Source organism: Drosophila hydei, unplaced genomic scaffold (genome assembly GCF_003285905.1).
Source record: "Drosophila hydei strain 15085-1641.00,03,60 unplaced genomic scaffold, DhydRS2 tig00000296-arrow-arrow-pilon, whole genome shotgun sequence".
Lineage (NCBI taxonomy): Eukaryota > Metazoa > Arthropoda > Insecta > Diptera > Drosophilidae > Drosophila > Drosophila hydei.
In genome coordinates, this window is record NW_022045705.1 from 130,032 (window position 1) to 157,195 (window position 27,164).

The following is a 27,164-nucleotide window of genomic DNA, read 5'->3' on the forward strand; positions in this document are numbered from 1 at the left end:
TTATGCGCTGTCAATCATTTCGTTGCCTGCCTGCCTGAGAGCTCCACCGACCCCCCTGCTCCCACGCCGTTGCCTACCCCTTTCTCTGCTCCTTCGCAAGAAATAAAGAAAGAAAGTGAGTGATTCCCTCTTGTTGCCACTTAATTTCTGCTGTGCCCGGCCAGACAGCGCGACGCCTTAGCCTGACTCCCGGCCGCAGCCGCAGCCGCAGCCGCAGCTTTGTCTTTTTCCATACACTGCCAACTGCTAGGCAAAGCGGGTATATTTGTGTGTCCGCATCACAACTAATACTATAAGCATAGATGAATTTGCAACAAATGTGAATCGCTTTAGCTGCGTTTAGCTTGAGGACCACAGAGAGGAGCACAGCGGGAGAGTTGCACGTGTAAAGTCACAGTTGGTGAGTGAAAAGTCACAGTGAAAAGAACAGTCACAGTCACAATTGCGGGGCTATAGTCGTAGCAGCGTCAATGCAGAGTCAAAAATAAAGAGTCTCAGGGCAGACGAGAAGAAGCAAAGCTGTGAAGTGAAGAGTCACAGCTGTCAGCACTTAGTTGAACAGTTACTGAGGCAGAGTTAAAGTTCAAAAGTCATAGTTGGCGAATCACAGTTAAAAAGTCACAGTCAGAATGAATTAAAATGGTAAAGTCACAGTGAATATGTCACAGTGAAGATATCACAGTGAAGAAGTCACAGAGAAGAAGTCAAAGTGAAAAGGTCACAGCGAAAAAGTTACAGTGAATATGTAACAGTGAAAATGTCACAGTAAAAAGTCACAGTGAAAAAATCACAGTAAAAAGTCACAGTGAAAAAGTCACAGTGAAAAAGTCACAGTAAAAAGTCACCGCCAGCGAATTCATAGTGAGAATCAGCGACTGTGGCAAAAAGTGACAGTGAAAAAGTCACAATGATGGAGTCACAGCTCAAAAATCACACTTCGTCAAGTCTTGTGAGAGTGGGAAATGTCACAGTTTAACGGACAAAGCACGCTCACAGTTAAAGTCACAGTTTTGAAGACAGAATTCCTAAGTCACAGTCACGAGCTCTATTGATGCAGTCACAGCTAGCAGCAGTTCCACTTTGCCAATCAAAAGAGAGGAAAAGTCTCAGAATCAAAGTTTTACAGTCACACCTGAGGCGTTACAGTTTTGCAGTCAGTATGTATAGGTGTATGTGTGTGTGTGTGTGTAGAGGTGTGCATGTGTGCCTGTCGCTGCTTTTCAATTAGCCAATTAGCTCAGCTAGCGAGGAGGGCATCTAGCAGCTGCTAGGACTCAGCTCAGCTGACGGCTCACGGCTTTCGGCCCGTCTTAGTAGTCGCAGCTTGTCCTTGCGCCGCCCCCTGCCCCTTCTCAACTGTTACGCCCGTTTTTTGGCTTTTTTGGGCGCCATCCATCATAGAGTTGGACCATTCGCAATGCGAGAAATCATTTGCGTTTTCAGCTTTCACCTTCCACACGGCCCCAGACGCCGGCGAGTCCCGCGCTGGAGCAAACCCCTTTTTGACATCTGCCGCTGATGCGTTTCGCATGCTGATCCTGGCGAAGTCGTCGTGTTGACTTTTCCATTTGCCTTGGCAATTTTCTTGCACTGAGCTTTTTTCTTTGAACATGACGCGTCGCGGCTTTGCTACGCGCGCGCCTAGTATCCTGCGGGCTTTGTTTATCCATCTATTTGTATAAGCTGCATGCGCGTGTGTGTGTGTGTGTTTGTGTGTGTGTGTGTGTGTGTGTGTGGTGTTTGCTTACATGTGTAAATTACTTTTCAATCTTGTGATTACTTTCTTTTTTTTCTTGGCATTTAATTATTTTAATTACGGCCCGGCGCACAGACGGGTACAAGTTCGGTTCAGCTCCAAAGAACCAGTTCATCTTAAATTGCAACTTTAGTGGAAATGCAAAGCGAAGCGACTCTCGCCGAAGTCTTTTATGGGCAGTCACACCGCAGCAGATGTAGAACATTAACTTATTCATAAAAATAACTATTAAAACTTCAGCGAAAGCGGGTTAAAAGACTCGACTCTGTGCCTCATTCAATATTTAAGAAACTGTCTTTAGTATAAGAACGCCTTACTATGCAATTCTCATGGCAATGTCTTAAGAAACTATGAACACATTTCGAATTTCTTAAAGACAGTTTTATAAAATGTAGAACTTGTTTGCATACAGATTCGAATTTAAGACTACAGCCTGGCTAGAAGGTTATTTGATCAATGAACTAGTTCACTCAAAGACACTTAAAACAATTCATAATTGCATTCAACACGGCTACAACGATATATGATCAATGAACTAGTTCACTTAATGCCTCTGGGACACTTGAGTCCATTACAATACTATCTGAACAATGAACCAGTTCACCTTAAAGTAGTTCCAATTTGTATTTCATTCATAGTTCATCATTCAAAAATTAGTTCCACTAAACAGCTTTATACAATATCTATATAATATATATATAACATTGCTCCAAAGTATTTGGATTCAGTTCGTATTTCAATTGCTTCAGGAACAACTTGGCACAGATAAGGAACAGCATATATTTAGAAGTCAGGCACATATATATAAAGTCATATATTTAAAGTCAGCTCAGAAATTTGTTCGGTAAAGTAGTTAAAAATTTAATGCGATTTAAATTCCGTAAAGTTCTCACGCCAAACTTTCGTGAACTGCGAGAAAGTTCAGAACAAAATCGATAGACTACGCACATAACCTCACCAAAAAAGGCCTTTAAATATAATATGTATATATATATGTGTATATACGTATATATATTTGATTGTTGTGGTCTATACGAAAATGTCTAGAAAGTTTGTTTGAAACACTTGCAAATATGCCGCGAACTATGCAAAAACTTTTCGTGAACTTTACCAAAAAACAAAAAAAAAACGGAACTAGTTAATTGGAACTTAGTGGCAAGCAGTACCATAAGGGAACTAGTTTACTTGAACTGTGTGTGAAATGCACCAAAGTAATGAAAAAAAAACTTGTTCATTTGAACTGACTCAAAAGCACAACAAGAAACTTGTTCAGCAAGCAAGTTTGTTCAAGTGCAACAGTGCAAAAACTAGTTCATTTAAACTGAACGGAACTGAACTGAACTGAACTGAACTGAAAAGCACCAACATTGCAAACTAGTTCTATTGAACCAAACCATCTGATCGTGGCTAATTCTGTGTAGCTGCACTTTGCGCCGCTGCCACAGCTATCGCTGCTGCCACTGATTCAGTCGTCGGCTGCTAAATCACAAAGCTGCGTCACTAATGAGACGACAGCAGCAGCAGCAGCAGCAACAGCAGCGACGGCTGCGACGGCAGCGGTGACAGCTGCTGAGCAGCTGATAAGCCATGCATATTCAGAATCGGAATCGGAGTTTGAATTTTTTTGGGTGAGTGATCGAGAAATCTAAAAACAAAAACAAGAAAACAACAAAAATTTGCCTGCCAATCCAGCTGCGGACGGCGCGTCGCACGCGTCTGCGGACTGCGCCCGACAACGGGATAAACTCATTTGTGAATAGCAGCAGCAGAAGCAGCAGCAGAAACAGCAGCGACAGCAGAGGCAGCGACGCGACAGCGAAAGCAGTTGACGGCGCTGCTGGAATTTACAATTAGCGTGCAAGAGATAAAAGGCAAATCAGCGCTGAGGGCGGCTGGCTGCAGGAATGCGCTGCCTCTTTTTTCGGACAACACACACACACACATGCACAGCGCTGCCACGTACTGCGCCGACTCGGTGGCTGGCATACTTGCGCGTATAACAGTTGCGACAACTGTGCTAAGCACAAGCTGGGGAAGGCAAGCGCACGAGACGACGCGCAAAAGCCGACGACGCTGACGATTCGTGTTTACTCCGAAAACAGTACAGCTGCGTTTGTGTGTGTGTGTGTGCGTGTTGTGTATCGGCGGCAGCAGCAGCGACGCTGACGCTGGCATCGGCAGCAAAAATTTGGCTGCAATTTTCATTGCGTTCGAAAGTTCGACAACTTTGGAAAACTGTCAGTTAGCAGCGAACTTAGAACAGGTAGAGACGCACGTTTTCGGGCTTCCTCCTGAGCCAGCAAGTAGAAGAAGAAGCAGCAGCAGCAGGCAGGCAAGCAGGCGCAGGCAGCAAGCAGAGAAAGAGGAAGCAGCAACAACAGTTACGCGAACTTTACGAAGTTTCGTCGCGTCGTCGTCGTCGTCGTCGTTGTCGTTGTCGTGTGTGCCGAGTGACGATTGCATACGCCTCTAAGCGTCCCGTCCCCTCTCCACGCCCCTGTAGCCCACACCCCACTGCCAATCCCGACGCAGCCGATGCGTTCGCTGTCGACGCTGCGTCGACGCCGACTGCGGCGCTAACGTGTTTGTGTGACGGCCAGCCGCTGCCGATGTGAAATTTTATTACCCCAAACGCAACGCAGCAGTCGGTTTTTGGACGTCCGGACTTCACGCCGCCAAAAAGAAATCGCCGCTCAACGGCTTATTGCAACTCAGCCGCGCAACAACAACAACAATAATCGACACTCACAAAAAAAAAGAAAATAACCAAAAACAAAAAAAAGAAAACTTTGCGCGCGGCATCAAAAGTTAAAAACAAACTTTTGCCAAACTACGCGACGCGCGCCCAACTTAACAAAGTTTCGCCTCGCTGCAGCCCGTCGCCTAAAGGAAGCGAACAACAACAGCAGCAGCAACAACAACAAAATAGAAAAGAAAAAGGAAAAACAAAAAACAAAAAAAAAAATAAAACAAATTTTAAAGTGACGTCGTCGCCGTCGCCGTCACCGCCGCCGCTGCCGTCGCTGACGTCGACGTCGGCCTAAAACTAAGCTCAAAGTCGAGCAAAGTGCGCGCGTTAATTGATATTGCGTATACGCCACGGCAGCCCCAAACAAAACAATCGAGTTCTTGTGTTGCTTCTTGCGGCTTCTTCTTCTTTTTTTCTTTCGGCGTCGCCCCAAAAATACACATAAATCCAGATCCAAGTGCAGTGCAATATATATATATATATATATCTACATTGATCTATATAGTAAACAAATTTTTTGTTATTTTTCTGTGAGTGCGTGTGCGTGTCTGCGTGTGCGTGTGTGTGCGCGCGCGTGTGTTAGTGTGTGCAGCATGCAGCATGGCAAACCTGCAACAGTCACAAGATCTCTAAAGTGCAACACACAATAAAACGTAAAAGAGACAAATAAAAATACCCAAAACAAAGCTAAACCGAATCTCACAATTATCAAATAGGTAAAGTTCAAATTTTCTCAATCTAAATGTAAAAAAAAGAAAAACAGAAAATGAAGAAATAAAAACTTTAAAGCTCGTAACATCCAGGAACTCTATATTTAGTCTATTAGTCTAACTAAGTAAAACCCATTAAAAAGTATTCAAAATACTAAAACAACAAGTAGAAATTCAATGCAACAAGAAAAATCACATTGAAAATTTTTGCAAGCTAAAAAAATACGAAAAAAATAAGAAAATGAAAATGAAAATTTTCCCTATTCATCTAATGCCATCTAATATACATCACAAACATGTCTAAGCCAGTGTTGTACAACTCTATAATTTGTTCCACAAAAAAAACAACTTTTTTCTTTTATGCTTCAAATTTCAGTTGAGCGCAACAAAATCTGTTGCCTAGCTTTAGGCGCGAGCTCTAAGTGAAGATGTGAACCATATAAATATATATAGGCTTGCTCATATACATGCAAATATGTATATATACTATATACTATATACCATATAGACACTAGAACACAGACTTGACAAACGCCCAGCTATCTTCATAGAGAACAAATTATATCTCGAGCTAAATTGATATTCTAAAGTCTAAGGCTGAAGAGGGCCCCACATGTCTCAACTCAAGTTGGCCTAAACGAGTTCTACAAGATTTGCATTTATAGTTAAGAAAAAATAGATTTTAGAACTCAGTTTAGATCAACCTAAGAGCAGATGAAGCTTTCTTCACCTATATTAAAACCATTTCATAAGGAGTAACAGACATAGTAAGCGATCTGCCTTGCAGTATAGTCAGCCTGATCCATGACAAAATTCTTGAGTCTAACCAAGTTCTTACTCACTAGCCTATGCTACATACCAAATAGATAGCTTGAAACCTGATTAGATACAGATACAGATACAGATAGTATTATTAGTGCTTAGGAATATATAAAGTGCTCCCATAAAAGGTCAAGCCAAACTGAAGTCGAATCGTTTGAGCTGAGTATACAGAACTTGGTAGAATTTCACAAGCTTAAATAAATTTCCAGTAAGCTTAGATTCATTTTCAATATAAAACTAAAAAGAAAAATCCAGATATAAAGCCATTTAGTATTATTCATACAGCTTTAGCCAATCAGAGTTGGAGCTCCAGCTTCCGATCCGAGGCAACCCAAACAAGAGCTATAGCTTAACAAATTGCCTTACCTTAAAAACAGTTCAAGATATAACAGTATTTCTGGTTGTATATGGAAGTTAGAGTCATGCCATTAGATATAATGTAATCTAAATATATATATAAATATATATATATATATATTACATAGATTAGTTGCAATTGAGGTCCTGCTTCAGTGCCAACTCCAGCATAAGTCAGTTAAAGTTTTATTTAAAATAGTTAAAATACTTTCACACATGTAATAATCGTAAATCTTTTTCTGCTCAAATGGCAAAGCATTATATGGGCCACAAAATAATCTATTATCGATAACTCAAACAGCTGCTTAAATATTGTTATCGGAAATAGTAACACGCTTGCTGGGTCAGCATAAAATCCTTATTTCAATATAATTAAAAAATTGATTGGAGTTTATATAATTCTTGAAATATTTTTAAGCATTCGACAGTCGTTAAACGTTTGCTACTCAAATGGCAGAGCTCATAAAATGGTTCAAAAATAAGCCGTTATCGATAACTCAAACAGCTGCTGACATATCGGTATCGGAAATAGTAACACGCCTGGTGGGTCAGCTCCTGCAAATAGCTATTCATGCAAAACTCTCAATTTGAGCTTGGACAATTCTTGTCCAGAGTAACTTGACGTTCATTAGAAGCAAGAAGAAGAGCAAGAGGATGCAGCATTATGCATTCCCTGTGCATCTGTCGTCTATGAAATCAACTAACTAACGTTTTTTTGTCAGTGTATAACTTATGTTTTCGACTTGAAATATTTTTTAACATTTTTTTTTTTAATTTTTTTTTTATTAAGAATTTTTTTTATGCAATTTTTTTTTGCACAGCAATTGTTGCTGCTGCGGTTGCTGCAGCTGCGGCTGCTGCGGCTATTGCATGATAACAATAACTCCACCTGCTTGATCCCAATTCCCACTCAAATAAACTCTCTTTGCCCTGTTTTTTGCATAACGCTACTAACATTTAGCCGTAAGTAAAAACAACTAACAACAAAAACAAATACCAAACCAAACCAAACCAAAAAAAAATACCACAAAAAATACCAAAACCAATTTTGAGCTCACATGAAAACATTTGTTGTTAAGGCATTTTGGCAACTGGCAAACTGGCAAAAATGGCGCTGTCCAAGCGGCCCTTAAACAAGGAGACGCCCTTGGTCGAGAGCAGCAGCAACAGCAGCAACAGCAACAGCAACAACAGCAGCAACAGCAACAACAGCAACAGCAACAGCAATGAGCATGAGACGTCTATAAAGCGACGCAAACGCTGCAGTCGCGATGATGAATTAGCTGCCAGCAACAACAACAACAACAACAATAACAACAACAACACAACCAGCAACAACAACAACACATTGCCACAGAAGAAACGACAATTGGCTAAGGCAGCAAGCGGCGACAGCAACATTCCGACAGCAGCAACAGCGGCAACAGCAGCCACAGCAATGCCCAAATCAACAGCAACTGTTGCCGCCGCTCAGGATGTTGCCGATCAGGATGACGAGACATTGATACGCGAGACCCAAGCGGCGCTCAAGAGTCTCTCGGGCAGTTGGCCCGATGCGCGCACCAATCTGTATCGTCTGCAGGAACAGGAGGATGAGAATCCGCCGCCATTTCAGAATCTGTTCGAGGAGAAGCAAAAGTATGCGAACAGCAACAGCAACAGCAGCAGCAATGGCAACAGCAACAGCAACAGCAGTGGCAGTGGCAACAGCAATTCTCACACATTGCTGCTACGCTTTCACAGGCAAAAGGAGAACGATCAGGCGCGTCTTAATGCCAGCAACAACAACATCAGCAACAACAACAGCAATAACAACAACAACAACAGCAGCAGCAACAACAACAACATCAACAACAGCAGCAGCATCAACAGCAACAAAAAGGATGACAACACATCCGGCTACACACAAGCAACATCCGCCTTCAAGCCGCCCATCGACATCATCAAGCGCAACGGTCAATTGGCCGCTGCAGCCGCTGCCCACGCCCACGCCCAGGCCCAGGCACACGCGCACGCCCAGGCGCAGGCCTACGCCCATGCACAGTATACGAGCAGCGCCTACAATGCCGCTGAGGCCTACTATGGCTATGCAGCAGCCGCTGCTGCCAGCCAGCAGCAGCAGCAACAGCAGCAGCAACAGCAACAGCAGCAGCAACACGGCCTCTGCCTCGATCAGAGTCGCAGCTATGAGATGGCGCCGCAGCTGGGCTCGCCCAACGAGCCGCGGCTGGCCAAGGCTGTTGGCAAGGAGCCGCTGATGGATGCCAAACAGTATACGATATTGCAGCCAGCGGGCGTTGGCAGTCGAGCGGCCTCGGTGATGCAGGACATTGCACGTGAGGGCGTTGTTGGTGTTGCGCCCACGACGACAGCAACAGCAGCAGCAGCGGCGGCGGCGGCGGCAGCAGCGGCAGCTACAGCAGCGGCGACAGCCACAGCGGCGGCAACAGCAACAGCTGCACCCACAGCAACAGCCACGCCCTTAGCAGCAGTTACGCCCACAGCAACAATAGCAGCAGCAGCAGCAGCAGCATCTACGCCAGCGCCCAGCTACTCGCCGGGCAGTCAAAATCGCGGTAAGTTGTTGTCGTTGTTACTAGACACACACCAAAAAAAAAAAAAAGCTGAAAACGGCTTAAAAAAGGCTAAAAAGTCTAAAAATCTAAGCTCCAAAGCGAAAGCTATCAACAACTCCATTGAACTGGCATTGCTGCTGTGTTAATGGCTCCGCTTCCGGCGCCACTTTCAGTGCCAGTTACAGCTGCACCCATAAACCGAAAACCTGCCCCAACCCCCAATCAGCCCCGATCAAACCCTCCATCCCCCAAACCATCCACACATTTAACTTAAAAAAAAAAACATAAATTCGGCGAAACTTCTTGTTGCATTGAGTTTTAAGACAAATTGGCTTAGAAATAACTAGACATAGAGTGCGTGAGAGAGAGAGAGAGTGAGAGAGAGAGAGAGAGTGAGAGAGAAAGGAGAGAAACACAGAGAGAGTGTGTGTGTGTGTGTGAGTGCGTGTACGTGTGCTACGATCACACTTATTGCTCTACAAATATTCGATTCACTTTGGCAATGTGCCCCTTGAGTTGTTGTTGTTATTATTATCATCATTATTGCTGTTGTTGTTGTTGTTGCTATTATTATTATTTGCACATTTAGCCAGAATTGGCTGGCAACCTCAACACAGCTCCCACTCAGCTCTCCGCCGCAGAGCTCAAAGCTTTTGTCGTTAGAAAATTTCTGGTTGTGTGGTCTTTGAGGCTGGAGGCGGTTGTCGGTGGGCGTGGCGCTTGCGACGTGGTCCACAGCGGAGGCAAGGCATTTAATGGCTTGTAAAACATCTACACACATACACGCACACACACACACACGTGTGCCTAGAGATGACAAAAGCTAAATCAAATTTTTTATTAAAAATTTAAAAAAAATTATTTGAAAAAAATATTTATAAATGTTTATGACATAATTAAAAAAGAAATAGCAATTTAATTTTACCTACATATTTAATATATAATAAAGCGTATTATATCACTACAAATAATAAATAAATATATAAAAATATAAAAAAATTACGAAACATTTAAGAAATTATTCTTTAAAAAAATATTAAGCTAAAAAACAAAACTAAAATATAAAAACTTAAAAAATAAATAAAAACAAAATTTTAAATTAATAAGGAACAAATATCATTCATAAAAACAGAATGGAAATGAGATTATAAGACAGGAAACCAAAATAAAAAATTTAACTTAAAATATATTTAAAAAAAAAAAAAACAAAAAATATTTTAAATTGAAAATATTTTATAAAAAGGTTTTTCGTACATCATATCGTACATTTATTTTTTCTTATTTATACTAGAAATGTTTATCGTTTATCGATAAGAATATCCTTTGAAAAATTCAATAAGTTCAGCTTTTTCTGTTTTCTTGTCGTATAACTGTTAATATAGCTATATTTTCCAATGAGGCGCTTGCTTTTATGCATATACTCTTAATGTTTATCGTTTATCGATAACGCTACTGTGAGCCGATGACTGTTTCAAGTAGCTTTTCTTAACTTTTGCGTCTTCAGAAACATAAGCTCATCTCTAGGCACACACATACCAACACGTGCACCCCACACACACACACACACACACACACTAGTTGAGTAGCTGCTCGTTTTGGTTTTTGAGCCTCTTTCACTAATTTCAGCGCACATTATACAAATTTATAAAATTGAACACTCGTTGTCAAAAAGCGAACAGACAAAACATGTCTACACACGCACACACACGCACACACACACACACACACGCGTATGTGAAAGGGTAAATATGAGAGGCACGTTTCTGGCAACTGCTTTTGCATATTTATTTTGTCATTATGTGCTGGCATTAATATGCTCAGAGCTCTAAAACCTAAAGCCAAGGGCACAAAAGATTCAAGTGCTCTTAAGCCAGGCACAAACACACAACCACACACACACACACGCACACACACAGAGCATATTTTCACTCTGGTATTCATATAATTTGAATGACTTTTTAAATAGTTGCGAGAGCGAGACAGAGAGAGGGAGAGAGATGCAAAACTAGTTGACAAAGGCACGTAATAAGTCATTAGCGTGTTGCCGTTAGCCACTTTTAGCCGGTCTGATTAGGCTTAAGCCCGGAGATACCCTGTATTTGGGCATTGCAGGCGTTTCGCTTCATTTTAATTAAATTCTAATTACGACAAAATGAGCTCAGTTTTTTGCTTGCAGTTTGACATTGTGAACGGCCACGTAATAGACACACACACACACACACACACACACACTTATGCATAAATATTTCGAAAAATATTTCATTAAGCCTTCGCCTCTAGCTGCTGCTGTTGCTGTTGCTGTCTGTTACAGCAGCAACATGCGCGCTGTGTGTGCGTGTGTGTGTGAATGTGTGTTGTGTGTGCGTGTGTGTTGTGTGTGTATTGTGCTGTGACGTTATCTTTCAGAATTTGTGCTTAGAAGGCCAAGTTTAGACGTGGTCTGGTTGATTTTTGGCTGCGAAGTTTTTGTTTTTTATGCGCCCACAACAGCAGCAACTGCTGTCATGTGTGTGTGCCGATGTGTGTGCTGGTGTGTGTGTGCTCTTTTTAAAGTAAATAATGCAAAGCTGTTTTCCATCAAATTTTAATTAATTATTTAGGCAAAAGAATGCGCTGTCTGTCTTTTTTAACATTTAGTTGTTGCTCCTGTCGCTGCTGTTGCTGTTGCTGTTGCTGTTGCTGTTGTCGGCGTGTGCGTCTTGTCAGCTGTACATTTTGTTAGAATATTTTTCTTGCCATGAACATGTCACAGCCCTGATACCCTTAGCTGCTGCTGCTGCTGCCGCTTGACGCATTCACATAATTAATTAGAAAACCTGTTAGCCTCCCTCCCTTTGCTCGCTCGCTCGCTGTTCAAGCTGCTGTCACATTGTTGGCTAGGCATGTGTGTGTGTGTGTGTGTGTGTGCGTGTGTGTGTCTAGTTGTTGCCTTGATTTGATTTCATTTTGTTACTTGGTTACTTGTAGATGGCGCCAAATGCCCAACTCCTCATTGCACTGGCCAAGGACATGTCACAGGATTATATTCGCATCATCGAAGGTACAGCTTACACAACACCAACACCAACACACACACACACACACACACACTCAACTCAAGCTCAATTGTAAGCTTCTCTTTTTACTTCTATATCTCCACGCGCCTCTTCGCTTGGCCAGTTTGTCGGGTTGTCCGAAGCGCGATAAAGTCACAACGGAATGTAAGTGCCCAAAAGTTTCGTATTTTGTAGCGCCTATGTAGATCGATATCTCTATCTCTCTATCTCTCTGTCTCTTTCACTCTCTCTGTCTCTCACTCTCTAACTAGAGCTTAACATATGTCCTACTACAGCTGTGTTAATCTCTCTAGTACTCTGTCTCTCTCTCACTCTTACTCTCCCTCTCTCTCTATCTCTTTTCATAGCTCTATCTCTCTCTTATCGTAGCATGCTGACTTCTTAGTTTGTGTATGTATGTAGTTGTGTGTGTGTGTAAGTCTGCTTAGGTTAGGTACTACATCTTCCTGCCTCTCTCTTCGTCTCTCTCTCTCTGTCTCTCTGAATATCCATATCTCTCTCTCGCTCATTGAATCTCTTGTCTTTCCGTCTATCTCTATGAATCTTTTCCTCCCTGAATCTCTCTCTCTCTCTCTCTCTCTCTCTCTCTCTCTCTCTCTCTCTCTCTCTCTCTCTCTCTGAATATCTCCAAATACTTCTTGGTCTCTCTCTCTGATGCACTCTTTCTCTCTGAATCTTTCTCGATAACTCCATATCACGCGCTCGCTCTCTCTGTGTGAATATGTGATGCTTCCACCTTCTCTCCCTCTCGCTCTTGCTTTATCAAGCTCCCCCTCTCTCTCAATAACTGACACTCTATCACTCTGAGTCTGAAATTCTCTCTGAATCTCTAATTTTATATGTCTTTCTCTCTCTCTCTATCTATTTATGCATTTCTATCTGAAACTCTCTTATCGCTTATCTATCTTGGCTCGATATATATGCTAACTTTCATCTATGCTTCATCAAAGCGCTCTCTTCTCTCTCTCATTCTCTCGCTCTATCTCTCTCTTCTCTCTCTAAGTTATATTAAAGGCTGTCAAATATCCCTTCCAACCTCTTTCAAAGCAATCATTAGCTCTCTCTCTCTCTTTGCCTCTCTTCTCTTAGCACTAAAAATCTCTCTTGACTCACTCTAAGCTCTCTTAGCTTTTCTTTCACTCTTTAGCTGAAGTAGGATTTGCTCTAGTTGTGATCAGGAAATTCAACTCCTCTCTCTCTCTCTCTCTCTCTATTTCTCTCTCTCTTCTCTTTCAACCACTATTTGATGTACGTATGCTTGTTGTTGTGTGTCTCGTAGTGTGTAATGGCAGCCTGTGTTAGTGTCTTAGCGGCTTAGAGTCTTAGCCCACTTACTGACAATTAACTAATGACACTCACCCCTCACTCGTTCCCCCACCCCACCCAATACCCGTTGGATCGTCCTGCTCCTACAACCAATGACACCTGAACCGCAGTGCTGGCGTTGCACGAACAGATATTGAAATGCCCCACGCCTGGCTGCAACGGACGGGGACACGTTCAGCCGCATCGGAGCGTGCATCGCAGCCTGTCCGGCTGTCCGCGGGCTGTACGGCGCTTGACAGCTCGTCGATCGGTGGTTGGGCGGTATCAGTCGATGTGCGTGAGCGTGAGCGATAACCCGATAGCGATAGCGTTGCCATTGCCCTTGCCATTGCCACTAGCGGTAGGCGGAGTCGATAGCGATAGCGATAGCGATAACGATAACGATAACGATAACACGGCAGGTGCGTTCTATCGCCTGTCTGACAATCAAGCAATTAAAACCTTCAAATATTCCTTAATAAAAATAAACTTTATAATTAAATCAAAATTTAAATCAAAATCAAAATGAAAAAGCTTCAACAAAAAGTTTTAACAATTTATTTTGCGCTCTCTCCTGCTCCCTCTCTATCTATCTCTCACTCTATATCCCACTCTCCCTCTCTCTCCCTCTCTCTCTCCCTACAAACAATCAATTTCTCTCTTTCATGCTCTCTTTCTATCTCTTATACTCTCACTCTCTCATCATCTCTTCTATTTCTGCATATCATTCTTTCTCTCATACTCTCTCTGTCTCTTTCTCTATATATTTCTCTCTCTCTCTATCTCTCTCTCTCTCTCTTTCTCTCATGCACACACAATTTCTCTCTCTCCCCCTTTCTCTCTCTCTCTCTCTCTCTCTCTCTCTGCATCTCTGTCCATCTCTTTGGCGCTGTGCGCAGCTGGCGAACTGGAGAAGCATGAGAAGGAGCTGCATGCGCTGGACAAGCTCAAGATCAGTTCTAGCCATTATTTGAACAACAACAACAGCAGCTGCATCAACAACAACAACACAAATAACAACAACAACAACAACAACAAAACGATGCCCATTATCAAAACGGAATACAGTCCGGTGGCCAGCATTAAGTCGGAATATAACAAAAGTCCCATGCACTCTTACTTGGCCAACGATGCCGCTGCAGCGGCCAGCAGCGCAATACCCGCTGGCAGTGCGCGCAGCAGCAACAGCAACGGCAACAGCAACAACAACAACAGCAGCAACAACAGCGAAGCGCACTTGAGTCGCTTCGTTAGCATGCAAAGTCCACACGCGCAGCATCACCAGCAGCAGCAACAGCAGCAGCAGCAGCAGCAGCAGCAGCAACAGCAGCAACACACGCTGCATCAGCAACGCGGACCCTTTATCGAGGGCAATGCCACACAGATGATGCCCGCGGGCAATGCCAGCGCCGGCGATGCCAACGATCCAGCCAGCTACCACACAGAGCACCAGCAGCAGCAGCAGCAGCAGCAGCAGCAGGCTGACGAGCGTCAGCAGCAATATGAACAGATGCGCTATGCCCAGAGCCATGGCCATGATCCGAGCGCGGAGCAGCAACAGTTGCTCGCCAGCAATCCAAGCAGCAGCGAGCTGTCGCCGGTGACAGCGCGCAGTGCCTATGAGCATACGCATCCACATCCGCATCCGCATCCGCATCCGCATCCGCACTCGCACTCGCATCCACACACACATCCGCCGGGAACAGTGGCGCCCGTGTTCGTTGGCCTCGGCGTTGGCGACTCAGTGAGCGGCGGCGGCGGCGGCAGCGGCACAGCGGGCTTCGAGCGCTACGATCCAAATTGCTGTCCCAGCGGCGGGCAGCGACTGCAGCCGGGCGTCACAGCGGCCACAGCGCCCGCCAACATGTATCACTATTTGCCGCAGACGGCGGATGACTTGCAGGCGCAGCAGCAGAAATATTTGCAGGAGCAGCAGCTGCTGATGGCCAAGGCCGAGCACGAGGAGCTGGCCAATGGGGGCGGGCCCATCTATCCGCGGCCCATGTATCACTACGATCCGACAATGGGGCCGCTGCCGCCGGGCTTCTCGGCCATTAACTTGTCGGTGAAGATGGCTGCGGCGCAGGCGGCAGCAGCAGCAGCTGCCTATCAAAATCAACAGCAGCAGCAGCAGCAACAGCAGCAGCAGCAGCAGCAACAGCAACAGCAACAGCAGCAACAACAGCAACAGCAGCAGCAACATCTCCAGCAGCAACAGCAGCAGCAGCAGCACAACAAACAGAGCAGTTCGCCTACGCCAAATGTGGGCGTGGCAGCGCCAGCTGTTGACCTATCGGGCGCCACATCGGTAACATCGTCCAGCCCGCACGGTTTCAACTCGCCAGCCTCGCACAACCAATACAACCAGCGCATGGGCAACGGCAGCCCACAGCCGGGCGCCAGCCCCAACATTGCCAGCCCCCAAGTGCCGAGTCCGCAGGGCCAGACGCTCGATCTGAGCGTTACGCGTTTGCCGCACAGGTAAGACCGAACAAAGCCCCAGCTCCCGCCCCCACCTCTTTACCCAGCATCCAAAGCCCACGCCAGAACTTGCCCAGGCTCAACTTGACTTCAAGATTTATAATATTTTGGTTTAATTACTTATTAATTACTTATTAATTACTTGTTAATTACTATTTAATTACTCTTATATGATTGTTTTCATATTGATTTGTGCACTCTCTCCAGCATACTGACACAGAGCAAAGCTTGTCATACAACATGTGTCAAATATCTCATAAAACACGTTTTTGACCTCTAGTAACTCAGGAACTATTGGAGCTAGCGTTACCAAACCTGGTACACTCGCTCTTATGTAACTTATAAGCTTCATTTGTTGTTCATTTCTTAAAAATATTGCGTCGTGCTCATAATAAGCTAGACTAAGACATGATATAGGGCTAACTTACAGCAATAATCTAGATAGATTACACTTAACTTAATTTCTAATTACAAAAATTACATTCGAATTGAATGTAATAGTCGTAAATACTTAGTATTAAGTCATATCTTAATAGAGCTTTCTTATACCAGGCAGGTAGAGCTTGAAAGCTAATGAACTACGATAAGAAAATCATGTTGAAAAGTGATTGTGCAACCAAATAGTGCTCATTCTTCTGATTAGAAAGGCATTTTTATACTTATTATAAGAAAAAGACTATCCTTAGTTAATACTGTGCTCAAGGAACTCGGCGACTGCCAAAGCTAGAGCTGCATCATTTGATAAATTAAGCTGGAAAATAACTAATACACACTGATATATGTGAATAATCCAGCTAAATATTGATCAACTTTATCTAGAGAATTTGGAGACATATATTTATAAAGAATAAGATATAGAAACTGCAACTGAGTAACAATTTAAAACAAGTTTTCTCTGACCTCATCTGACCCCAAGGAACTCAGAGACCTTAAGAGCAAGAAGCCCAACATTTGATATCTAATCATTTAAATCTAAAGAAAACCAAAATAAACTAATTTTCAGCAAGTTTTCCCCATATACAAACTCATCTAACCCCAAGGAACTCAGAGACCTTAAGAGCAAGAAGTCTAAAATTTGATATCTAATCATTTAAATCTAGAGAAAACCAAAATAAACTAATTTTCAGCAACTTTTCCCCATATATGAACTCATCTGACCTCAAGGAACTCAGAGACTTTACGAGTTACAGTACCCAAATTTAATATCTAAGCTCTAGGTATCTCCCTCTGTGTATGCCCGTCATTCAGTCAGTCTCAGGTCTAGGGCTACTTAACTTTATATATAAATATAAGCAGGCATGGCAGGCAAGCCAAGTGGAAAGTTTCCTCTATTAATAGGTTTCCGTCTCTTTTTTGAATAGCATCATCACGAGCCCGCAGTACGGCGCCGACGGCCTTGTTGTGGGCCACGGTCAGGGCTTTGGGAGCGCTGCGCCCGGCTCGATCGGACCGAACGGACCGCCGCGTTCACCACAAATGGAGCCAGTGGACTTTAGCGGACCGCCACGTCCGCTTGGCTTTGGCCTGGTGGGTCACATCAGCGGACCGCGGCCATACAGTCGCGAATCAACGCCCGACAGCGGCGGCTCACACTATATCGAGACGTACCGAGATCCGAGCGGTAAGTCCTCAACGGAATATCACATCATATAGCATACATCACTTATCTGCTATCATATCACATAATCCATTCCTCTTTATTGCCCTCTCCATTGCAGGCTATTCACCACATCCTGGCTACGGCATGGTAGTTCAATCGGACTATCCGCCAGCTGGCTATCATGGCTATGGCCCCGCCGCCTATCAGTGCAGCAATCCGTACGCGACGGCCGTTGGGCCCGGCGGCTATCCGACGCCCGTTTCCGGCGGCTATTCACCCAGTCCGGCCACCTGCTACTCGATGCCACCGCCGCAGCACATACCGCAGCACGACAAGACCAAAGATGGGTAAGTCCTCTCCCTAATCTAATATGCAATTAGTGAAAAGTCCCCGCCCGATAAGCGCTCTTGATGGACAGTGTGTGCCATCCATCTAACAGTATCGTTCCTTGCTGCTCATCACTCACAGTCACTGTCGCTGTCATTGTCACAGTCGCTGCGGCGCACAGTGGTTGCAGCTTCTGTGAGCTGCCACAAAAAACTCGAAGCCTTGAAGCTTTGGGATACATACGTGAGCTAAGCTGAAAAGCCTGAGGCGCCTAAAGTATGTATTTGATCAACGAGCTGAGTTGATCTAGTCATATCCGTGTGGCACTTCTGCCCTCTGTCCGTGTGCACCTCTATTTCTCCTTTTATCCTTCCGGCCGTCCATCTGTTTGTCCGTCCGTCTGTCCGTCTGGCTGTCTGTTTGTCTATCCATCTTCACTTCTATCCCTTCGTTTTTCCCTTCTGCCTGTCCATCCGTCTTTCCGTAATGTATAATGGGTATTTCATAGTCAGGCACGCCCCACAATTGCACTTTTACTTGTGCCACTGTGCAGTCGAGCTGCTTTGCTAGCATATTAACGATGGCGAGCGTGCGGACGCAAAGCGCTCATAAATGCTGCCCCAGCTGGACAGCCGCAAGCCCCAAACTGTGCCACACGCCAAGAGTTTCCCTTTCCACGAAATTTCCCACTTTCAAATTTAATGAAATTTTAAAGGGCGCACGAGGCGTAGCTGCGCCTCAGGGCTTATCGGACGTCTTGCACCTGTCTTGGCCAAGTTTTAATATGACCTTTCTCCTCTCCTCTACTCTCTCTCTCGCTCTCTTAGCTTGACGGGCTGCTCCCGTTCGGATCGCAATCATTTGCAATCGCATTCGCAGGAGCTGAAGTGCCCGACGCCTGGCTGCGATGGCTCTGGCCATGTCACTGGCAACTACTCATCGCATCGCAGTCTGTCCGGCTGTCCGCGCGCCAACAAACCGAAGAGCAAGCCACGCGATGGCCAAGACTCAGAGCCACTGCGCTGCCCGATACCCGGCTGCGATGGCTCTGGCCATTCCACCGGCAAATTCCTTTCACATCGAAGGTAAGCGGAAAGTAGCCGAAAGGCCAGTTCGAACTCGCTAACTCAACGTGTGTTCGTCTACCCCACACAGCGCGTCGGGCTGCCCCATTGCCAATCGCAATAAGATGCGCGTTCTGGAGGCCGGCGGCACAGTGGAACAGCATAAAGCCGCAGTCGCAGCTGCCACGGCCATGAAATTCGATGGTGAGTCAACTGGAAATCTGGCTAAGAAGCAAAGGAATTTAACATTTTCAATACCTTTGACATCGGAAAGTGTTAAATATAAGTTTCAAGTAGTTAAACAGTGCATAATATGGAAGTATATAGCCAAACTCTTATGCTTTATAGGCTGGCCAGACAAGAGTGTTACTATTTTCGATGACTATACTTCAGTAACTGCTGGAGTTATCGATAACAGATTATTCTTGAAACACTCTATGAGCTTTGCCATTTGATCAGAAAATGTTTCGCAACTGCCAAACATTTAGTTTCTATGCTCGATTCTCAGTCTAATCTAATTCGCTTTCGAGTGCACACAAAAGCCAACTTCAACTGTTCCAACTCAACTTCAGGCAACCTATTGCAGAAAGTATTCTCTCTGAAAAGTACCTCAAAGAGCCCAAGTCCGAAACTTCAATTTGTTTCCTTTTGAACACCAAATTTCTTAGAAGAATTTGCAGCAATGTAACTAAAACACTCCACTCATTTGATCATGATCAATGAGTCATGATCAATGATCAAAGAGCAATGAGCAATGCGCAATGAACAATGAGCAATGTGCAATGATCAATGATCAATGATCAATGACTAATGATTAATAAATAATGATCAATGATCAATGATTAGTGATTAGTGATCAATAATCAATTAGCAATGATCAATGATCAATGATCAATGAACAATGGACAATGATCACTGATCACTTATCACTGATCAATGAATAATGATCAATGATCAACGATCAATGAATAATGATCAATGATCAATGATTAATGATTAGTGATCAATTATCAGTGATCAATGAACAATGGACAATGATCACTGATCACTGATCACTGATCAATGAATAATGATCAATGTTCAATGATTAATGATTAATGATTAATGGTTAATGATTAGTGATCAATGATCAATGATCAGTGATCAATGAACAATGGACAATACTCTCTTTTATTCATTACCTAACTCTTCTAACTGTTTCTCTCTCTCTCTCTCTCTGTTTCTCTCCCTCTCTCTTCACATTTCCACCTCTTTTTCTCTCTCTTTCTCTCTCCCGCTCTATCTATTTCTCTCTATTCTTTCTGTTTTGTAGCCTGCACCACAGTTGGCAGCCAGGGCATCAAGAAACCCAAGTTCGATGAGGTTACCATGGTATATCCCAAAGGCTATACAGGTAAGTGTGAGCGCCACAGCTCACTATCAAACTTCCTCTTTCTCTTTCCTCTCTCTGCCTCTCTCGATCTATCCTACTCTCTCACTCTCTCTATATCTATCTCTTTTTGGCCAACCCGTTTGGCCTTTTTGTTAACTGTGTCACACATAGTTCAAGTCACTTGCGTGTTTTTCTGTTATGAACCTGGGCTTACAACGGTTATAATGCCCTAACTGTTTCTTCAAGTGCTGGGGCATCATAACATTCGAATTAAGTACGCAACACAAGCAGAGGAAAGCAGCACACATTTTGAGCAGAGAACACTCTATTCAACTGAAACATGGTCAGAACTCATTGGAAATGACTCAAATATGATTCATATTGGATTCAAATGATTTGGAAAGAAATTTATATGTGATTAATATGTAATTTAAATATGAATCGAAATATGATTAAAAAATGATTAGCAATTTGATTCTTATATGAGTTGACTATGATTCAAATATGAGTTGAAGCATGAATCTACAATCATTTAGAAAGGAAATCAAAAATAGTTCAACTATTTTTAGAGTTAAGAACCAAATATAGTTTGAAATACGATTTTAAATACGATTTGAATCATGATTCAAAAATGATTCAAATATGACTTAAAATATGATTCAAATTGATCAATTTTGTGGTATATTTTAAATACCAACATTTAAACTGGATTCTGACTGTGCTCTGAGAATTTGTGTTCTGTTGTCTCGCATCTGTCTTTTGTTGTTGCTCACTTCTTTCTATCTTACTCGCTCTACCTCGCTCTCTTTCTCTTTGCCTCACTCACACTCTCTCTATCTCTCTGTGTGTCTTTGCGCTCTCTCGTATTGAACATTTTCGGTTGGAATTTTGTGTGCGTGTGTGCTAACGTCTAACAGAACAACAACAAAGAAAAAAATACTTTCGTTTTGGCTTTGGTTATGGTTTCGGTTTTTCGGAATGTGCCAGGCGAAATACCAAAAAAAAAATTACCAAAAAAATACCAAAAAAAAGAAAATTAAATTTTTAATGCGTGCATTTGTTTTATTCTGCAAACAAGCTCAAGCGTACCAAAATATACCAAAATTGACCTTACGACAGACGACAGGGCCGAAAAAAAGTAAAGAAAAGTAAAAGAAAGTCAAAGCCGGTGCATAACATTAATTCGATGCGCCCGATACAGTACAATATACTAAACTAAATACTAACTAACGCTTATACTATACGAACCTCTCTATATATTCACAAATATGTCTGCAACCGTTCACAAATTGTTATTTAAATCCGTTTATCTTCTTCTTTTTCGTTTCGTTTCATGGTTTTTGCTTTTTTGGCAATGTTTTCTTTTAGATTACGCGACGTTTTGTATCGGTGCCGAGTATCTACTGTAAATAGAAAAAAACAGAAAAAAATACTAAAGAATATATAAGAAAAAAGTATAGAACACACAGACAAGCAGAAGGCAGAAAGCATAATGTTTCGAAAAGACAAGATATATAAAAATACCAACAAAAATAAATACCGAAAATGACAAGAATAACAACAACAACAACAACACAAGCAAAAATGAATTTAACTAACAAACAAATTGCACAAGAATCGAACCCAAGGTAAGCCGTGATATTTGCTATCTCACTCACACACACACACACACACAAGCACACATGCACACTCGCTCTCACTCACACACACCCACACACACACATGAAAGCTCCAATTGAGTTGCTAGCACACGCGCACATAGACAACCGTGGAGAGCTTTTGTAAAACAAGAAAAAAAGAAGAAGAAAAAATCAAAGAAAAAAAAACAATTTCAATATCGATCGAGTTCCACATCAAAGAGTTAAAACTATTGCAGCGAGCGTCCATCACTAACGACAAGTATCTCTCTCTCTCTCTTTCTCTCTCACTCGCTCTCTGTCGGTCTCTCTCTGTCGCTCTCACTCTCCCTCTCTGCTCTTTGCCTTACACCACGCCTTCTGCTCTCTTCCTGCTTTAGGCGGCAGCGGCTTGGACATTGTTATGAGCGGCGTCGGTGTTGGCGTCGGCGTCGGCGTTGGCGTTCCTTTGCCGCCTGGCCTTAATAGCAACAACAACAGCAGCAACATCAACAACAACAACAGCAGCAGCAACAGCAACAGCGGCGGCGGCGATAAGACCTCCGTCAACGTGCCTGGCGGCAGCGACGATCTGAACACTTTGGAAGCGGAAATATCGGAGCTGCAGCGTGAAAATGCGCGCGTCGAATCGCAAATGATGCGACTCAAGTCGGACATCAACGCAATGGAGTCGCAGCTGAGCACCAGCGATCGGGTACGTAGGCTCAGGTTCGTTGATCGCAACAAATTTTGAGTATTTTATATAGTAAAAAAGCAAAACATTTAAGCTTAACAGCAACATTAACATTAACATTAACACTAACAGAACACAGTTGTATATGTTCTATAGACATATCATGGAAAGCGCGAATTAACATAGGAAAGGGAACAGCAACAGTAACTTTATCAGTCACAGCTCTCAGCTCAATATGGGTCAAGTCCACAATCTAAGTTCAACTCGTTTAAATAGCGTTAACAGCAAACTAACATTCTCAGCAACAGTAACAGCCATAACCTCAATTAAGTGGGCCAATTACCTAGGTTATCTGCACGCTGTTGGTCATGCGCGATTGCGCAGCGAAAGTTGCGACTTTGTCTGCAACTTTTCTTCTTCATTTTCCTTTTTTTTTGTTTTTTGGCACCTGAGCCGCTGCTTTTCTAAGTTGCGGCCACTTTTCAAGGACGTCTCTAAACTCCAAAAAACCCAAAAGCAATAATAAGGCGTATGTTGTTAACAATAACAACAAACTGAAGACGAAGACGAAGAAGAAGAAAAAGTATAAAAGAAAGCTTTAACAAGAACAACAATATTGTGGAAAAGTCGGCGCAAAAGTCGCCAAACAAAAGTTTTAGCAGCCGCCGTCGCCGCCGCCGCCGACGTCGCTGGCTTGGCAAATGTACTTTTTAACCCAAAACATGGCCAAAGAAAGTTGGGCGACGTCTGTTGGCAAGAAAAACTTTTATTATATTTAAATTATCGCGCCCTGGCTGTTGCACAAATAGCAAAGTTATGTTTTCTTCGCTTTTCTTCTGTCTTTCAACTTCCGTTTTCACTTGGAAATTAAGCGCATTTTTCTGCTATTTTTGGCATGTTTGCATTTTGCACTTAGTATTTCAGCTACGGCTGGCCAATGATCGAGTGCAGCGACCTCTGTCGTGTGTCATTGCAAGGCCGTATTCAAAATGGCGGCACAGCGGCGGCAGCAGCAGCAGCCAATCGGCGTTGGCTTGCAGGCAACTGCTGCAGCCGTTAGTCGCCTGCATTGAGCGACGAATCAGCGCACAGCAGCAAAGGCAGCGCCACCCCTAAAACGTACAATTTAGCTCCCACTCTACGCATGCCAGGTCCCTAAATACACACACACACACACACACCCATATATATACATATGTGTATGTGTGTGGTCATGCGCAGGCAGCTGCAGCTATGGGTGTGGGCCTCCCCACCTGCCCAGTCAATAGAGTCGGTCTCTGGGTATCCATCCGTCTGGCCGCTGTCAGTCGCAGTCGGCACCAAAAACGATGCCGAGGCAGCAAATCGCAGAGCGCCATTCGATTTGCTGTTGCTGCTCCTAAAATGCCAGCTAGCTAGCTACCCCACTGCAAACTGTGCTACAACGCCAACGGCAGCGTCGGCGCCAGCGCCGGCAGCGACGTCGACTGCGTAACCTCTGTGGCCTCGGCACGAGGTCTCGTTGCTCCTGCTCCTATGAGAGCGAACAAAAAATTACGTTTGATGTGTAAAGCGAAAGGAAAACGAAAAAAATACCTCTGCAGCAGAGGCAAGGCAGCGACTGCGGCAGCGACAGCGACAGCTTAAACAGCAGTTGGTTGCCTCGCCTGGCTCCCGCGCTCTTGCGCTCTCTCGCTCTCGTGCTTGTTCTCGCTCATACTTGCCAGCTCACTCACACGAGGGGTTTTCGTGTGCATTCGGCATGCGCTCGTGTGCTTGTGTGTCCGTTTGCTTAACGTTTTTTCTTTCTTTCGTGCAGTTATTTTTTTCGGATTTCTTTTTTTTTCGAATGCTACTGGCCGGGCGTTCTTATTGGAATATCAATTTGGGCACGCACACACACACACGCCTGCAGGCACATGCGTACATGTGTGAATGTGTGTGCAGCAGCACCTCAGCAAATTGAATTTGAGCAATTGGCAAAGCGTATCATTGAATCAATGAATCACAATTGACACGCACACACACATATGTAAAGTGACAGCCAATGACCAATCACTAATACATATGCATTGCATCCCTCTCTCTCTCTCACTCACACTCTTGCAGGAGGCTTCTCCATTGAGCGCACATCAACAACATCAACAACAACAGCAGCAGCAGCAACAGCAACAGCAGCAACAACAACAGCAGCGACCCACAGCTTCATCGCTGGCCTCACCCAGCGGCCAGTCACCGTTCGCCGGCGTCTCATCCACTACCAGCGGCAGCGGCATCGATCTACTGCCTAGCGGCATGTCGCACGTCTCCACCGACGGCGGCGTCGGCGGTCCGCCCAATGCCAATCTGAACAACTACTACGAAAGCTTGCGCAACAATGTCATCACACTGCTGGAGCATGTGCGTCTGCCCCCGCCGCCGCCACCGCCATCGTCGTCATCACTGCCACCAGGCGCTGCGCCCGGCTCTGGCATGGACAATGGCTGTGGCGCCGCCATTGGCGTGCAGCTGAGCGCGGAGCATCATCATACATCAGCTGCGGCTGCGGCTGCATATTCAACGCTGTTGCCGCCACCTCCGCCGCCGCCGCCACTGCCGTTGCCGCCAACATCGGCGTCATCGGCGACAGCGAACAGCGCCGCAGCGGGCACGCCCATGTATGGGCATCAGGGCGGCGGCACTGCCGTGGCACCACCGCCACCACCGCCGCCACCGCATCACGCTTATACAGTGCATCATCCGGGCGGCTATCCGCACGGACATCCGCATGCGCATCCGCATCCGCACGAGCATTTCGACTCGTACATCTCGAAGCTGCAGTCGCTCTGCGTGCCGCCCGACGTCTACGCTCTGCCCGATGACGGCGGACGACCCGTCTACAACTCGGTCAAGCCGAACATGCACCAGGACTACGGCAAGCTGATGCCCACGCCCATCTAAGGCGCTCCAGGGTTGCGTGCGTGTGTACATAATACCATAAACAAGGACGCCGATCATGAATCATTATGAATCATCGTGATTCAATCGGTGTCTTCTACGTGGTAAATGAGTTTTTCAATTTCTTTTCCCTTCAGTTCGAATGCAATGCAAATGAATCATGGGCAATGTGCTTCGAGTCATGAGAGGTGACTCATGACTCTTTTAAATCAACTTTGTTCTGCGGATTACTTTATGGTTGAATTGAGCTGAGTTGAGTTGAGTGAATGCAACATTCATTTCATGAATGAATCGAATGAGTTATGCATATTAAACATGATTTTTGCATTATGAATCATCAGCTTCGGAAGCTATTAGTCATGAATGATGTATTTTAAATCACAGCTTCCAAATCATTGTGAATTGTTAATCAAAATTAATATAATACGAATTGAGTGCAATGAACCTTTAATTGAAGACATGAATTATGAGTTATGAGTTATAAGCTATTTTTAGCGAGCCAAGAGTTATGGGTCATGAGTCATGAATCATGAGTTATGAATCATGAATCAAAAAGATACGTTTTGAATCATGAATCGGTGTTCGATTCATAAACATAAACATAACTTGTTTCATAAGTCATGATTCATGATTTATGATTCATGAATCATAATTTGTAACCCCTGAAAATGACTCCAAATCAAATGCTGTGAAGAATCAGCAATTTTTGTCATAGTCATAGGCTATGAATCATAAAATCCGATACTGCCGCCTGGAAATCTATCGTTTTTTTTTTAATTCCTGATGCAATTGTTCTTTTGAATCTTAACATGCACAAAACATGATTCAATTGAATCGAATCAAACGATTTCTTGATCGAATCTGTGTGAGCTGATAAGCTAAGATACATTATAGAACTAGATAACGTATAGAGATGTCGAGAGACGTGCAGAGAGACGTTGAGTGTAGCGTAGATTGAGCTGTTCCACGTTTATGTCCTAGGCGCTTCGTCGTGTTGATAAATTGTATAAAATATGTTAGCAAAACTGAAACTTAAACTAAAACTAATACTAAAGCTAAATCTAAATATAAATGTGTTGTATTTTTTTTTTTTTTTTTTGATTAGTAACCGTATCTGTATCTGTATCTAATACTAACTAGCAGTTAAATATAGTAGAAAGACATTCGTTTTTTTTTTTTGGTGTTTGATATCTGGTCAATTTTGTATTACAAGAAAAACAAGAATTAAAAACTAAAAAAAATTTAAAAAAATACCAAGAATATTAAATTTAGTTAGTTGTACGGAAAAGGTCTAACACCAAAAAAAAAGAAGAAATATATATATAAATATCTATATATATATATATATATATATATATATAGATATATATATATATATATTTATATAAATATATATATATGCAATTATAATCAACAGTCAACTAAACGTTTTTTTTTTAATCTTAATATTAGAACCTATATATATATAATATATAATCAACTATAAATACTAAGTACTCAAAGAAATATGCACAAAAACATACACACACTCGCACACACACACAAACACTTCCACAACTACTCTATATATATATACATATATATATATACTTGCATAAGTTTTAATGTTAAAAAAAAAAAACAAAAATCTAAAAAAAAACTGTATTCGATATCAATGCAAGCAAAATCTATTAACAAAAAAATTAGTTAAAACAAGAAGAAGTACTAAAAAAATACAGTTCAGTGCAATAAATTGAAAGCAAAATGAGGAAAATATTTAAAAT

The 27,164-nt window shown here is 43.3% G+C and overlaps 2 protein-coding genes across 2 annotated transcripts; both read left to right on the plus strand.

The window, feature by feature from the left end:
* The first annotated feature begins 5,052 nt into the window (after positions 1 to 5,052).
* On the plus strand, positions 5,053 to 21,741 carry LOC111604980 (AF4/FMR2 family member 4). Its single transcript, XM_023323317.2, has 13 exons — positions 5,053 to 5,221; positions 7,474 to 8,384; positions 8,439 to 8,823; positions 8,923 to 8,970; positions 11,938 to 12,006; positions 13,463 to 13,612; positions 14,213 to 15,812; positions 17,174 to 17,433; positions 17,531 to 17,759; positions 18,567 to 18,824; positions 18,895 to 19,007; positions 20,116 to 20,196; positions 21,544 to 21,741. Exons 2-13 carry the CDS (start codon positions 7,503 to 7,505, stop codon positions 21,582 to 21,584), a joined length of 4,116 nt encoding a protein of 1,371 aa, XP_023179085.2. The 5' UTR covers positions 5,053 to 5,221; positions 7,474 to 7,502; the 3' UTR covers positions 21,585 to 21,741.
* On the plus strand, positions 21,737 to 25,450 carry LOC111605662 (probable serine/threonine-protein kinase fhkE). The gene is made up of 5 exons (XM_030223833.1): positions 21,737 to 21,803; positions 22,193 to 22,506; positions 22,771 to 22,799; positions 24,807 to 24,904; positions 25,244 to 25,450. The coding sequence occupies exons 2-5, from the start codon at positions 22,216 to 22,218 to the stop codon at positions 25,402 to 25,404; spliced, it is 579 nt and encodes a 192-aa protein (XP_030079693.1). The 5' UTR covers positions 21,737 to 21,803; positions 22,193 to 22,215; the 3' UTR covers positions 25,405 to 25,450.
* Positions 25,451 to 27,164: the final 1,714 nt, after the last annotated feature.

Coding starts and splice junctions, on each gene's coding strand:
- LOC111604980 (XM_023323317.2), top strand. CDS start 7,503: ATGGCGCTGTCCAAGCGGCCCTTAAACAAGGAGACGCCCTTGGTCGAG. Junction 13,613..14,212: donor TCGTCGATCGGTGGTTGGGC/GGTATCAGTCGA, acceptor CTCTGTCCATCT/CTTTGGCGCTGTGCGCAGCT. Junction 20,197..21,543: donor ATATCCCAAAGGCTATACAG/GTAAGTGTGAGC, acceptor GTTTTCTTTTAG/ATTACGCGACGTTTTGTATC.
- LOC111605662 (XM_030223833.1), top strand. CDS start 22,216: ATGAGCGGCGTCGGTGTTGGCGTCGGCGTCGGCGTTGGCGTTCCTTTG. Junction 22,507..22,770: donor AGCTGAGCACCAGCGATCGG/GTACGTAGGCTC, acceptor TAGCGTTAACAG/CAAACTAACATTCTCAGCAA. Junction 24,905..25,243: donor GCCACCGCCATCGTCGTCAT/CACTGCCACCAG, acceptor ATGCGCATCCGC/ATCCGCACGAGCATTTCGAC.